The 14,299-nt window shown below is 41.5% G+C and overlaps 1 protein-coding gene across 1 annotated transcript in view; it reads right to left on the bottom strand.

Annotated features, from left to right (window-relative positions):
* The window catches only part of COL19A1 (collagen type XIX alpha 1 chain), a gene marked incomplete at both ends in the record, with an annotated part of 189,903 nt that overhangs the window by 81,772 nt on the left and 93,832 nt on the right, over positions 1–14,299 (bottom strand). The window contains one exon of the mRNA XM_083372775.1: positions 475–528. Coding sequence (XP_083228901.1) covers positions 475–528 — 54 coding nt within the window. The remainder of the gene's footprint in view (positions 1–474; positions 529–14,299) is intronic.

Below are 14,299 nucleotides of genomic sequence, written 5' to 3'. Positions count from 1 at the left end.
TTAAACAGTGCTTCAGGTGTTTCACATGACAATTATAATATATTTAATAGGCCAGATCCAAACATTTATGTTTCATTTACCAGCAATTATTGTACACTTTTTCAATATTTAGACACTTTAGCATTCCATAGTTTGCATAACTACTTGTAGATTTATGTTTAAGAACATGCTGGAAAAAGTCAATGGGTTGTGCATGGTTTGAAGAAATGCTTTGGGTCCTGGGTAAGTCAGAAGAAAAAGATGCTATTGCTTTAAAAGTTATATTAATCTTAATAAGTGGATTCATTAAAGCATCAATCATCCTTTTTCTCAGGCTTGCCCAGAAGCCTCAACCATGTTGAGCCACTTTAGTTCTGCACTGTAACTGCAGAGTGCTATTGTATGTGATGTGTTTTTTTCCCTCTGATAAACCTGTTTTGAAGCACAGGCAGCATGATCAATTAGTATCTGCCAGTTGCTACCATATTTACTCACCCGCTGACCTTCTTTTCCAGGTGGGCCTTGGGGACCTTCTATTCCTGGCACACTCTGTAAATATAGACAGTTTTCAAATGTTACTTCCTTCATTAATATAGCTTAAAGTAGCTGCTCATATGCCTAAAATAGTAAGCAAACCTTCATAATTAAAGTTTAATTTCAAGCATTATTCATACACGTTCTTATGCTGTGACTAGCAGGTGCTAGCAGATGCTAAAGAGCATAGAAAGATCACATTTTAATTTGAAAGGTGGTTTCGACTGTAGTTTTGAGCAGTTCTTGCTTGATATTTTTTTCAAATAAATGCAACATGTTAGGTTTTGAACTGGATAGGTTTGATGAAAGAATGTGTGCCTGCTTTATGAATAAATGGCAGCCTCAATATCTGAGGGTTATTTTTTTATATTAATTTTTGCACATACAGTAGACATTTCTCCATGCACAGATAAAGATGATAAAGAAATTGTCTGGATAGACAGATACTTTTGTACTTGGGAAAGCATTTGAAAAGATTTCAAAAAGGGGGCTTCCGGTGGCGTCACGGCGCCGAAGACAGCCTTCCCGGGCTGCCCGCGGCTCAGCTGTTTGTTTTTTCGCCCGTAACAGCGCCGAACAGCTGTTCGGGCGAAATTGAAGCCCCCTCCTCGGGAGAAGAGGAGGGGGTGAGGCCCCAGGTAGGGGTTGAGTTCTCCGAGGCCGCCTGAGCTCGGAGCTTGGGCGGCTGAAGGATTGAACTCCCCCGAAGCCTGGGTTGCTCCCAGCTGGTCGGCGTGTCTGCTCTGAACTTCTTGGAGCAGAGCCAGGCGTCTGTGAACCATCCCTGCCTGAAGAAAGGACTATGATTTAAAGGAGCAGGCAGAGCGATACAAGAGATAAAGGTGAAGAGGCTTATTTTATTATACTCTCTAACTACTTGAACTTTTTAAACTCTAAGTGAAAGTGCGTCATATTTGAGGATTAAAAGATGGCGGCGAAACCTCCCCCTAAAACTCTTCGGAGTGGTGGATCCTCGCCAGTGCAACAATCATCTTTACAGGCGTTGCACCCTTCTGAAGCGCTGACAGCGAAGGAGTTTCGAGATGCTGTGGATAAACTTTTGGACTCAATTAATCAATCAATGGCTGACAAATTTGCGCAGATGGAGGAGAAATTGGAGAAACTGGAGGAGAGAATGGAAGAGAGGATGGAACAGAAGCTTAGCGTGATGAAGGTAGACATTTTGTCTTCAGTGCATAAAGTGGCGGAATGTGTGGAAGAATTAGATGAAAAGATGGATGATTTGGCTCAAAGGAATGCTATATTAGAAGTTAAAGTAAGAGAGAATGAAAATGTAAGAGACAAACTGGAGAAGGACTTAAGTTTAGCCCAATTTTACCAGATGCAGTTTGCTGTCAGAATCAGAGGTTTAAAAGAGGATACTAAAGAAGATTTGAAGCAGCTGATCTCTGAGGCTTTTGAAGAAGTATTAAACCTGCCAGCATCTGAAATAAGAGCAGCTATGGATAAAGTGTTTCGGGTGAATTCATGGATTGCCAGACAGAGGAAGTTGCCTAGAGATGTGGTGGTTTATTTTGCAAAAAGAGAGATCAGAGATCAAATTATACAAGCTGCCTATGATGTTAAAGTGGTGATTGCTGAACAAGAAGTTTTGGTTTTAAAAGAAATTCCTCCAAGGATTTTAAGGGGAAGGAAGGATTATACATTCCTCGTGCATGAGCTCAAGCAAAGAGATATAAGGTTCAGATGGGAGATTCCTCAGGGGCTGATGGTGATGCATGAAGGTAAAAGGTACCGGTTGATTACTGTGAAGCAAGCGCGTGATTTCTACAATAATGTCCTAAAAGCAACCCCATTAACGCTCCTGGAAGCTGGAAAAGGATCTGGAGAAGAAGAACAACAAGAGGAGGAAACAGAGGAAAGTGGTGTGGGAGGAGATCAAGTTACAACTTCTTTGGATGATCCTAGAGAGCAAAGAGTGACGCGTGCTGCTTTAAAACGAGCAAAGAAAATAATAGAACAAGATCAGCAAAAGACTTCAGTTTCTTCGCAACGTACATACAGTCAAGCTGTGGGAGGGGCACGGCCTAAAGAAGTTAGTCCTATCAAGGCTGTGGTCCAAGGGCTTCTGGATGATATGCATGGCAACTAAATTTTTAACTTGGAATGTTAATGGACTAAATTCACCGCAGAAGAGGAAGAAAGTTTTTCAATATTTAAAGCAATTTAAGATAGATGTTATATGCTTGCAAGAAACGCATATTAGAGTTTTGGATCAAAAGTATTTACTGAACTCGAGACTGGGTACGCATTTTGTTGCCTCTGCAGAGAATAAGAAAAATGGAGTAGTTGTTTATGTTAAAAGTGCCTTAACAGCAGACTTAATTGAAGCAGATAAGCATGGAAGATATGTTATGATTGAGCTGCTGTTAGAAGGTAAAAAGATGCTTCTAGTTGGACTATATGCACCTAACCAACAACAAGTTGATTTTTTTAGCTTACTTCATACAAAGCTTACCCAGTTGGATTATAAATCTTTTATTATTATGGGAGATTGGAATGGTGTTCTGGATGTACACTTGGATAAAGCTGGAGCTTTTAAGCGTATTCCAAGCCATGCCAGACTGCCTAAAACTTTTTTTGAATTGAAGGATGATCTCGAATTGCGAGATATATGGCGGGAGAGGCACCTGCAGGAGAAGGATTATACTTTTTATTCTGACAGACACCAATCTTTCTCAAGGATTGATTTTATTTTGTTGACTAATGATTTCTTTTTGAGAACTAAAAAAGTGAAGATATGTGCAAGAACTATTTCAGACCACAGTCCAGTTTGGTTGGAGATTGATAAGGAGAAAAGCGACAGGCGCTCGTGGCGCGTAAATGAGAACTTGTTTAGAGATCAGAGAAATGTGGAAGAATGTAAACAGCGGATGAAGGATTTTTTTGAGATTAATATGAATAAGGGTACCTCTATGGATATGGTTTGGGATGCTAGTAAGGCCTATATGAGAGGTGTGTTGATATATATGAATAATAGACGTAGACGTGTAGTGGAAACTAGAAGGAAAGAACTGGAGAATGAAATAAAGGAAAAAGAAAGGGCTTTGATTTTGAATCCAGGGGACGTGAAGATTAAAGAGGCTATTAGGTTGTTAAGAGGACAATTTGATAAATTAATGGCAGACCAAGTGGCAACCAATCTGCGGTTTGCTAGGCATAATACTTTTTGCAACGCTAATAAACCAGGCAGATGGTTAGCCTATAGACTGAGGAAGAAACAAAGGGCCTCTAATATAGACAAGATTGAATATAAAGGAAGGGTCGTGTTTCAACAGAATCTTATTAAGGATGCTTTTGTGGATTTTTACTCGAAATTATATACCAAAGAGGAAATTGAGGTAAAAGACATTGATAAATATTTGGAGAATGCTAATATTCCGGTCCTTACGCAAGCACAAAGAGAGGGGATTAATCAACTGATCACAGAAGAAGAAATCCTTACAGCAATTAAGGATTTGAAGGTTGATAAGGCGCCCGGTACAGATGGCTTGTCTGCGGCTTTTTATAAAAATTTACAATTTGAGATGATAAAACCGTTAAAGGAACTGTTCCAGACAATCCAGAGGGGGGGAAAGGTGCCACCGTCTTGGAGAACAGCTTTTATCTCATTGATTCCGAAGGAAGATCAGGATGCTACTCAAGTTAAAAATTATAGACCGATTTCGCTTTTAAATACAGATTATAAGATATTTGCTAAGGTTTTGGCTAATAGACTGATGAGGGTTCTGCAACAGGTGATTCATGGGGATCAAACGGGGTTTATTAGTGGTAGGCAAATGAAAAATAATGTTAGACATATAGTTGATGTGTTAGAGTATTTGGAAAGGCACAACCAGATCTCTGCAGCGCTAATCTTTTTAGATGCTGAAAAGGCTTTTGATCAATTGAATTGGCAATTTCTGTTGAGAATGTTAGATAAAATGGATTTTGGGGAAAATTTCTTACAGCCGATTAGGGCATTATATCAAAAGCAAACTGCCCGAATCATAGTTAACAATAGTCTGACGGCAGTATGTAATATTGAGAAGGGCACAAGGCAAGGATGTCCGTTATCGCCCTTGTTATTTGTATTAACTTTAGAGATATTATTGAACAAGATTCGGAATTCGGAAAAAATTAAGGGGATACAAGTTGGAGACCAGGACTATAGATTGAGAGCATTTGCAGATGATCTGGTTGTTACAGTGACCCAGCCAGAGAACTCTGTTGTGGACCTGATAGAGATAATAACACAATATGGGAAGGTTTCTGGATTTAAAGTAAACATACAGAAAACTAAAATTTTGGCTAGAAACATGACAGTTTCACAGAAGGCCTTCTTGGAAGGATTAACTGGATTTGAGATTGTTAAAAGGGTTAAATATTTGGGGGTAATTTTGTCGCCCTCGAATACAAAGCTATACAAAAATAATTATGAAAAATTGTGGGGGAAAATTCAAAAAGAATTGGAGAGTTGGCAAAAATTGCAATTGACTTTGTTGGGACGGATTGCAGCAGTGAAAATGAATGTCCTGCCCAAATTTTTATTTTTATTCCAAATGATACCGATTCTTAAGAAAGACTCTAATTTGGAGGAATGGCAGCGTGGTATCAATAAATTTGTGTGGGCAGGGAAAAAGCCACGAGTTAAACTTAAGATTATGCAGGATATTCGTGAGAGAGGTGGCCTTAAATTGCCTAATTTTAAATTATATTATGAAGCTGCTGCATTAGTAGGAATAAGTGATTGGATCAATTTGACGCAATCGAGGTTATTAAATCTTGAGGGCCATGATTTGTTGTTTGGCTGGCATGCATATTTGTTGTATGATAAGAAGGTAGGTACTGTGTTTAGGACGCATATTTTAAGACAGGCATTGCTGAGAGTTTGGAAGAAGTATAGACATAAGCTAAGTTGTAAGATACCATTGTGGGCAATTCCAAAACACGCAATAGAAAATATACATGCTGGTTTCAAACACGATGAGACTACCTATAAGGAAATTTTAAGTTTGGAAAGGAATGTTTGGTGCTTGAAATCATATAGCTTCTTGCGAGAAGAGAAGGTTGTTCAAACATGGTTTCAATATACTCAGTTACGGGCCAGGTGGAAAGAAGACCAGAAAATTGGATTTGCAACGATTGATGAAAATCTGATAAAGCAAATTAGAAATCAGGGACCTGCACACATTAAACGGATATATCTTGCATTGATAGAGATTGATTCAGAAACAGAGCTTGTTAAGGACTGTATGATAAAATGGGCCCAAAATATCCAGGAAGTTATTACAATGGACATGTGGGAGAAGATTTGGGTGAGGAATGTGAAATTTACTCAAGCTCAAAATTTAAGAGAGAATTTTTATAAGATGTTTTATAGATGGCATCTAGATCCTAAAAAGCTTGCAAGTATGTACCCGAATTATCAGCCTAAGTGTTGGAGGTGCGGGGCTGAAGATGCAACATATTTTCACATATGGTGGACATGTAAAAAGGTTAAGGCCTTTTGGATTAAAATTTGGTGGAATATACAGAAGATCTTTAAAAGGAGGATAAAGTTTTGTCCGCAATTTTTTTTGTTGGGAATAATTGTTGATGCTACAGTGGTGGACTCCAAGTTGATGCTGAATTTAGTCACGGCAGCAAGACTTTTGATAGGACAATATTGGAAGAAAGAGGAGCTGCCGACTATAGAAGAATGGACTTTAAAGGTTTCCGACCTGGCAGAGATGGCGAAGATATCGGCTTATTTGAAAGATTACTCGCAAGAACGTTATATTTTGGAATGGAGAAAGTGGATTGAGTTTATCCAGAATAAGTATAGGGTTAAGAAGTTTTATTTAGCATTCGAATAAGTCTTCTTTCGAGTTTTTTCTTTTCTTTTCCTATTTTTTTTATATATATTTAATAATGTTAAGTTTTGTTTGTTCTTATATAAGTTAGAGAGTGATGGATTTTAGAATTTATGGTTGTTAGTATATGGTTGCTTATGATTGCTTTTATATATATATACCTTGTATTTAGCTCTGGGAAGTCCGGGGGGGGGGAGGGGGGTGGGGGGGAGGGAGGGGAGGGAAGAGGGAGGGGGGAAGGGGGGAGGGAAGGGGGGAGGGAAGAGGTAGGGGGGAGGTAGGGAGGGGAGGGTGGAGGGGGATGGGGGTTTTTAATGGAAAATTGTATTGTAAAACTTTTCAATAAAAAAAAAAAAAAAAAAAAAAAGAAAAGATTTCAAAAAGACATTTCAATCCCAAAAAGGAAACTGCAATCACAGAAAAATGAGTAATGGGAAGGAATGCTATAGCAAACCAAATTCAAATTCAGATATATTATTGCAACTGTGAGGCCAGATACAAACAAGATATTGAATAAAATAAGTATACACACAAACACAGAGAGAGAGAAAAACAGTAAGCATAATAATGGAATCTTCTGTTCCTTCTGTTGTTAAGTTGAAAAATATGACAGTCCAGAGAGAGAGAATTCTCTGGGCGTATCAAGCTGCTGGCTGCATCTTTACCAGAAGTCAACTCATGGCTTCAGGTTCATGACTTTATTTGACTTTGTTTTCAAACTTTAGAACAATACACAAGATGCATGGCCCAATTTTTCCTCTCTTAAATCAGCCTAGTAACCTGAATGACATATATTTATGAAGCCAACAAAGACATGACAAGGGAATCTTCTTATTCATAACTACAGAGCTATTTTCTGTCTTATTTACAGATACATAATTAAATCATTTTTTAAAAAATATTTCTCTACAGCCAAGTAAGTTGCATATTTTAAAGTAAAAAAAATTGAAGTCAACTTCAGATAATTTATCATTCATACCAAACAAGGCCAGTGTTATGTACTGGGCTTTTGGAATATCACCACGTGCGTTGCTGGAGAACTAACGGTTCTCCAGCAACTCAGACAGGACATCTCCGGTTCTGCAATTGGTCAACTTTGGGTGGCAAGCATGGCTTCAATCTGATTGGTTAATACCATAGGGCCTAGCTATATATTGAAGCAGGGTGACTCCAATCTCTCAGTACAGTTTCTGCTTAAATAAAATATGAGTTTGTCTGTACTCATCTGCGTGTCCTCGTTCCTGCTCATCAAAACCCACAACATAATAGTGGCGACGAGGATGGGATCCTGCTTCACTGCCTGAGGGCTGAAGTCACGAGGGAATGGCATTACTCGCTCGAGGGAAGAGGCATCTTCTCCCCCCCTCTCTCTAGCCAGCTAGTAAACTACACTAGCGGCCGCTTGCTCAGAGGACGTGTTCCCTGAGTCTAGAAGCAGGATCCATCAGCAGCGCAGGAATTGAGGAAAGATGCCAAAGGTTGGCAAACTTAGAGAGTTCAACATTAAACATCCAGAAGATTGGCCATCTTACCTCTCACAAGTAGAGAATTACCTATGAGCTAACCAGATAGCAGAGGAAGGCCTAAAATCTGCAATGTTGCTGTGTGTGTGTGGGCCCGCGACTTTCAATCTAGCAGAAAACCTCTTCGTGCCAATGCCCATCGAAGCAGTATCGTTTGCTGACCTTAAGAAGAAGCTGACCAGGCATTTCCGGCCAAAAATGTCAGAGATGGCATGGCGGTTTAAATTTGACCAACAAGTGCAGCTTCCCAGTGAGACAGCATCCAAGTTTATTGCGGGCCTAAGGCAGGCCGCATGTCTCTGCAAATTTTCGAATTTAGAGGAGCGTCTGAGAGACCGACTTGTCTGCGGACTACGAGACAGAACCCTGCAGCAGAAATTGTTTGCCAGACCAAATCTCACATTCACCGAAGCACAAGACGAGGTCATGTATGACGAAGCAGCCGGAGGTGCAGTACAAACAGTACAGCCCACCAAATCTCCAAAGACAGAAGATTCCGTACACCACAAGGTCGCCATATGCGGTGGAGAATCTTCAGAAGAAGAAGAACCCGAAATAAACAAGCTCCAGAGACAGCCAAGCATGCAAAACCATGGCAATCAGCAAAGAGAGAACAATTACAAGGCAGTTCTCTTACCTAGATGTAAGGGGTGTGGAGGCAACCACTCCCGTGCAAATTGCAGATTCCGTTCGGCCACATGTAGAGTTTGCGGTAGGATCGGGCACATCGTGGTAGTGTGCAGAGCTCGCCAGAGAGACAGGCCACCCAAGCACCAGTCAGAGGAACTGACTAGGAAAGGTATTGGGGCCCTGGGTCCAGTCAGTGTGGGGTTCTTCAAAAGCCAGAGAAGCGTTTGTCGCACCGGGGCTCATCATCCCCTTAAGCCTAAACTTAAGCTCTCGGTAGAGCTGCAAGGAATTCCATGCAAAATGGAATTGGACTCCAGCTCGGCGGTCTCAATTATTTCACAGGACCAATTCAGCCTTGTGTGCAGACGCAGCAACCAATGGGCTAAACTAAGACCATCAGATATTATTTTAACAGATTTTCAGAATGCTCAGGTTAAATTTAAGGGTGAAGCCACCTTATTGGTGAAATTTAAAGGGTTTTTGGGGCACCTGGATGTCATAGTCGTAGAGGGCCCAAGAACAAGTCTTATAGGACTTGATTGGTTTGAGGCTTTAGGCATTCAAATAACAGGCATTAACTGGACACAGACAGCAGACCTCAAGGCTGTTTGTGAGGAATTTGCGGATGTTTTCGAGTCAAAACTAGGAACTTATACTGGGTCACCCATTTCCTTTAAATTAGATCCTAACGTTGTTCCGATAAGGGTCAAGCCTTGCATAGTTCCTTTCACCTTAAAACACAAAACTGATTCTGAAATCGATAAGTTAGTAGAGCAGGGTGTATTGCAGCCTGTTGATGGGGGGGAGTGGGAAACTCCTATTGTCACCCCACCAAAGCCCAATGGGGAGGTTTGCATTTGCGCAGACTACAAATGCACGTTAAATAAAGCCTTTAATCAACATGCATACCTGGTTCCAATAGTCAGCCATATTCTGGCCTCTTTGAAAGGGGGAACCATTTTTGCTAAACTTGATTTAGCACAGGTGTATCAGCAGCTGCCAGTAGACGAGGCCACAGCCGCGGCTCAAACAATAGTGACTCATAGAGGGGCATTCAAAGTCAAACACTTGCAGTTTGGAGTTAGCGTTGCACCAGGCATTTTCCAAGGGATTATGGAATACACACTTAAAGGAATTCAGGGTGTCTGTCCTTATTTTGATGATGTTCTCATTGCCGGGGAATCCCCAGAAGTATTGGCCAACAGGCTCAGGGCTGTGTTACAAAGGCTTTGCGATGCGGGCCTCAAGTTAAAGAAAAACAAATGTAGTATTGGGGTTTCTTCAATGGAATTCTTAGGTTTCCGTATCGATGCTAGTGGGATTCACCCCCCTGAGTCAAAAGTTAAGGCCATCAAAATGGCTCCTAGGCCAAAATCAAAAGCAGAGCTGCAAGCATTTTTGGGCCTCCTGAATTTTTATCACACATTTCTACCTCATAAGGCTGCAATAGCTGAGCCCCTCCATAGACTACTTGATAAAAAAGCCCCTTGGAAGTGGACTGAATTACATGAAAAAAATTTCAGGATCTAAAGGCCCTTCTCTCAGAAAAGTCCACTGTAACTCATTACATTGAGTCTAAACCCATATGTCTTGCATGTGATGCATCTCCCTATGGGGCAGTCTTAAGCCACATAGAGAAGAATGGGAAACAAGTTCCTATTGCATTCTATTCTAGAACTTTATCTGCTGCTGAGCGTAATTATGCACAAATTGATAAAGAAGCCTTAGCCATAGTGGCTGGAGTCAAAAAATTTCATGATTATTTATATGGCAGGGATTTCACTGTCTTCACTGACCACAAACCCCTTTTGGGCCTATTCACCACAGATAAGCAAACTCCCCACATACTATCTCCAAGAATGCTGAGATGGTCTATATTTTTGGCTGCATACAAATCTAAGTTAGTTCACAAACCTAGGAAGGAAATGGCCATGCAGATGGCCTCAGCAGACTACCACTGCCACTAATGGATCCTGATCCAGCTCCTGCTGTTAAATATTGTCTATTCAGGATTTGCCTGAGTTTCCCCTCCATGCTGGGGATATTGCTACTGAGACTGCTACAGATAAAATTCTGAGCAGAGTATTGTCATGGATACACACGGGCTGGTTGGGAAAAAGTCCAGGCCCTGATTTCCAAAGTTATTTTGTCAGAAGACATGAATTGTCTGTAATAAGGGCTGCATATTATGGGGCAACAGAGTCATTATCCTCACATCATTGAGGGACAGAGTCTTACATTCCTTACATGAAGGCCATCCAGGCATTGTACAGATGAAAGCCTTAGCTAGAAGCTACCTTTGGTGGCCTGGCCTGGCCAAGGCTGTGGAGGATCAAGTCCATGGTTGCTATACCTGTCAGAGGTCTAGGCCTGAAATGTCTCAGCCCCCAATTCATAGGTGGGAAGAAAGACATACCCCCTGGTCTAGGGTTCATATAGACTACGCTGGGCCTTATCAAGGACAGCTTTTTATGGTAGTAGTGGATAGCCACTCAAAATGGCTGGAAGTAGTTCCAGTCCCTAATATGACTACTGCTAGGACCATCCAGGTGCTGAGAAAACTCTTTGCAACACATGGGTTGCCTGATGTTTTAGTTTCTGATAATGGGGCTCAATTCACTGCTACTGAGTTTCAGGCTTCTCTCAGAGCTAACCTCATCAGACATGCCACGTCTGCATCATTTCACCCCTCTACGAATGGTCAAGCCAAATGCATGGTGAGGACAACAAAGGAGGTGCTCAAGCACATCATCACAGGTGACTGGCATCATAGACTGGCAGATTTCTTGCTCTGTCAACACACTACACCCTGCACAGCTACAGGAAAAACTCCTGCTGAGCTTTGTTGGGGAAGGCAATTAATTACTAAACTGGACAGGTGGCATCTAGACAGAGTGGCATCTGAAGCCTCTAAACCAAAACCCCCAAGGGGGCTGCAAACAGGTGATTGGGTTTGGGCCAGGAACTATGGGCCTGGAAACCTGTGGGTTCCTGGTCAGGTGATCAAAGAATCCAGACCCCTATCTTATAAAGTGGGGTTGGAGGGAGGGCGACTGGTCAGAAGACATATTGACCAACTTAGGAAAAGATTCCCAGAACGGTCACTAAGTGAGGACTATGGCACAAGTCCCTCCCGAGGTCCTCAAGCTGGCATCCAAGCCAGCTCACACCAGTACCACCAGGGTTTTCCTTCCTCAGTGGAACTTAATCCAGAAGAAGAACATGGCAGCTCAGAAGTGCAACATGGAACCCCTGACCAGGCAAACCAGCTGAATATCAGCGACCGTTGTGCCTACTCTGCTAAACAGTCAGACTCTGGGGTGGGCCCACCTGGAGAGGCCAGCCAGAGCAATTCAACTCCCCTGGACACAGGAGCACAAGGGGACATGGGTCTACCCAGCCCACTGGGTAAGCTGGTAGACCACAAAGTGACTGGAACCCCAAGGCATTCATCCAGACCACATAAACCCCGAGCATAACTTACAGACTACATTGTAAAATAAAGTGATGTGTACTGTATAACACTGTACCACTACCTATAGAAATTGGGGGTAAAATGTAACTGCTATCAAGCATGTTCACTTAGACGTTGTTTTATCTCTTTGTAGTTTATTTCATTGACAAGTTATTCTTTAATCTCTTTGTAGTCCACTCTACAAGGCACGTCTGTAAAGGTCGTGTGATATCATTCTAACTATCTTGGAAAAACAAAACATTACAATTATTATTGTTATTTATTAATGGTTCTCCAGCAATTCAGACAGGACTTCTCCGGTCCTGCCATTGGTCAACTTTGGGCAGCAAGCATGGGTTCAATCCAATTGGTTAATACCATAGGGCCTAGCTATATATTGAAGCAGGGTGACTCCAATCTCTCAGTACAGTTTCTGCTTAAATAAAGTATGAGTTTGTCTGTACTCATCTATGTATCCTCATTCCTGCTCATCAGCACCCACAACATAATAGCCAGTTCCTTTATCCCTGGAACAACATTTCTCTTTTATTGAAAAGAGAAGTGAGAATTATTTCCTAAAAAAGCAGATTCTGGTGGAGATATTAGAATGGAGCATTTAAATAAAACGCATAGATCACACATGATAACTTTCTTACATTAGCATATCTCAAATTCTCCACAGCTTGTCCATCATGACCTCTTAATTTCAGCTTGACTTGATTTCAATCAGTACTCATACACTCAGTAGCGAAAGTGATGGGAAATTGAGATGAGCTTAAAAGATGCTACAAAAATTAAACTGCCAGACGATTGATCTTAGCTATATGGTATAGCTGGATTCAATTAATATTGTAAATATTTTAATAAAGAATAATTACTTCATAGAGTTCCTTCTCTCAATTTTATATTTTCCCCCTCTCTGGCTTATATGCTCAAGAACATTCCTTGTGCTTAGTTCGTTAATCATAAACCAGATACATTATGGTGATATGTAATATGAAACCACAGAATTTAAACTCTCCCCTGGGGTCACATACTTCCTATCTCAGATTTGGTTAAGGGGAAACTGACAGTCTCTGCTTCTTTTTTTTACATCACTAGAAGTTTAGCCCAAAATGTATGGCACAAAAACTGCAACTCACAATGTCCCTTTTCTTTACATGTGCTGTTTCTCTGGCTATTATCTACTTACCTACTCACCCACCATGGATTCTCTGCTTCTACACATTCCACCATCAATCCCCATGCCAAATTTCCAGATTTCCACATTCATCCCTGCTGAGCTCACTCACAAATTTCTACTCCATCTTCAGATTCTCAGAATAGCTGCTCCATATTTCTTCTGCCAACCATAACAATCCTTGACAATCTAGCCTAGGGGTGTCAAACTCAATTTCATTGAGGGCCGCATCAGCATTGCGGTTGCCCTCAGGGGGCCAGATGAGTGTGGCCAGGGTGGGCGTGGCCTACTGGGTGGGTGTGGCTAAAGTGCGTATGGCCTACTGGGTGGGCGTGGCCATCTCTACATCGTTGGCATCCAGGGTGCCTATGGGGGCCTGGGCAGGAGTGGGACAGATCTGAGGGTCTCTGGCAGAAGGAGGGTCTCTGGGCCAGGGCCAAGGCAGCAGGGGCCGTTCCCTCACTGTTTCCAGGATGGCTTTGCGGGCCGCATGAAACCACTTTGCGGGCCGGATCCGGCCCCCGGGCCTTGTGTTTGACATGTCTGATCTAGCCTGTAGTCTGCCATAATATTTACTGGGCATTTTGGAGCTGCTATTGGGATTCTCTCCCTATCTCAGTGTTGTTTTCTGGCTTATCAGTGCCAATTTTCCCCAAACCTGCTGATATTTTGTGTAAATATATCAGATTGTCTATCGGGCTCTAAAGAGATTCTGACCAATTCCCACTTCTTAAATTCCTCAGTTGTTTCAAACTGTGAAACGGGTGGCAAATAAATTTGATAATAATAATTTTAAAATGTTAAAAATGATAACCTGGGACAACAACTTGGGATGAAGCACTGTCTGAATTTATGACAAGTTTGATGACTTTACTGCTGAGTTTGACTCCTACTGTGACCAGCCAGAAACAGAAGCAACAACTGTTTTGAAAGGCTGCTTGTGAATTTTGGGAATCACCTTCAAGGAGGTGAGTGAACTGAATATTTACCAGATCACAACACCTTTCTGAAGATCTGCAAAGCCCTAATAATTTTGATCTGAGATAGCATTGAATTTACTGTTTGTAAAGGTATATGGGAATGAGCTTGGGAGACAGGAGAAAGATCTGGCCTAGACAATAATCTAATAAATGATTGAGAGGTG

This window comes from Vipera ursinii (genome assembly GCF_947247035.1).
Source record: "Vipera ursinii genome assembly, chromosome: 1".
Classification (NCBI taxonomy): Eukaryota; Metazoa; Chordata; class Lepidosauria; order Squamata; family Viperidae; genus Vipera; species Vipera ursinii.
Note: the sequence above shows the minus strand (reverse complement) of the source record. Positions and strands in the feature narration are given on the sequence as shown.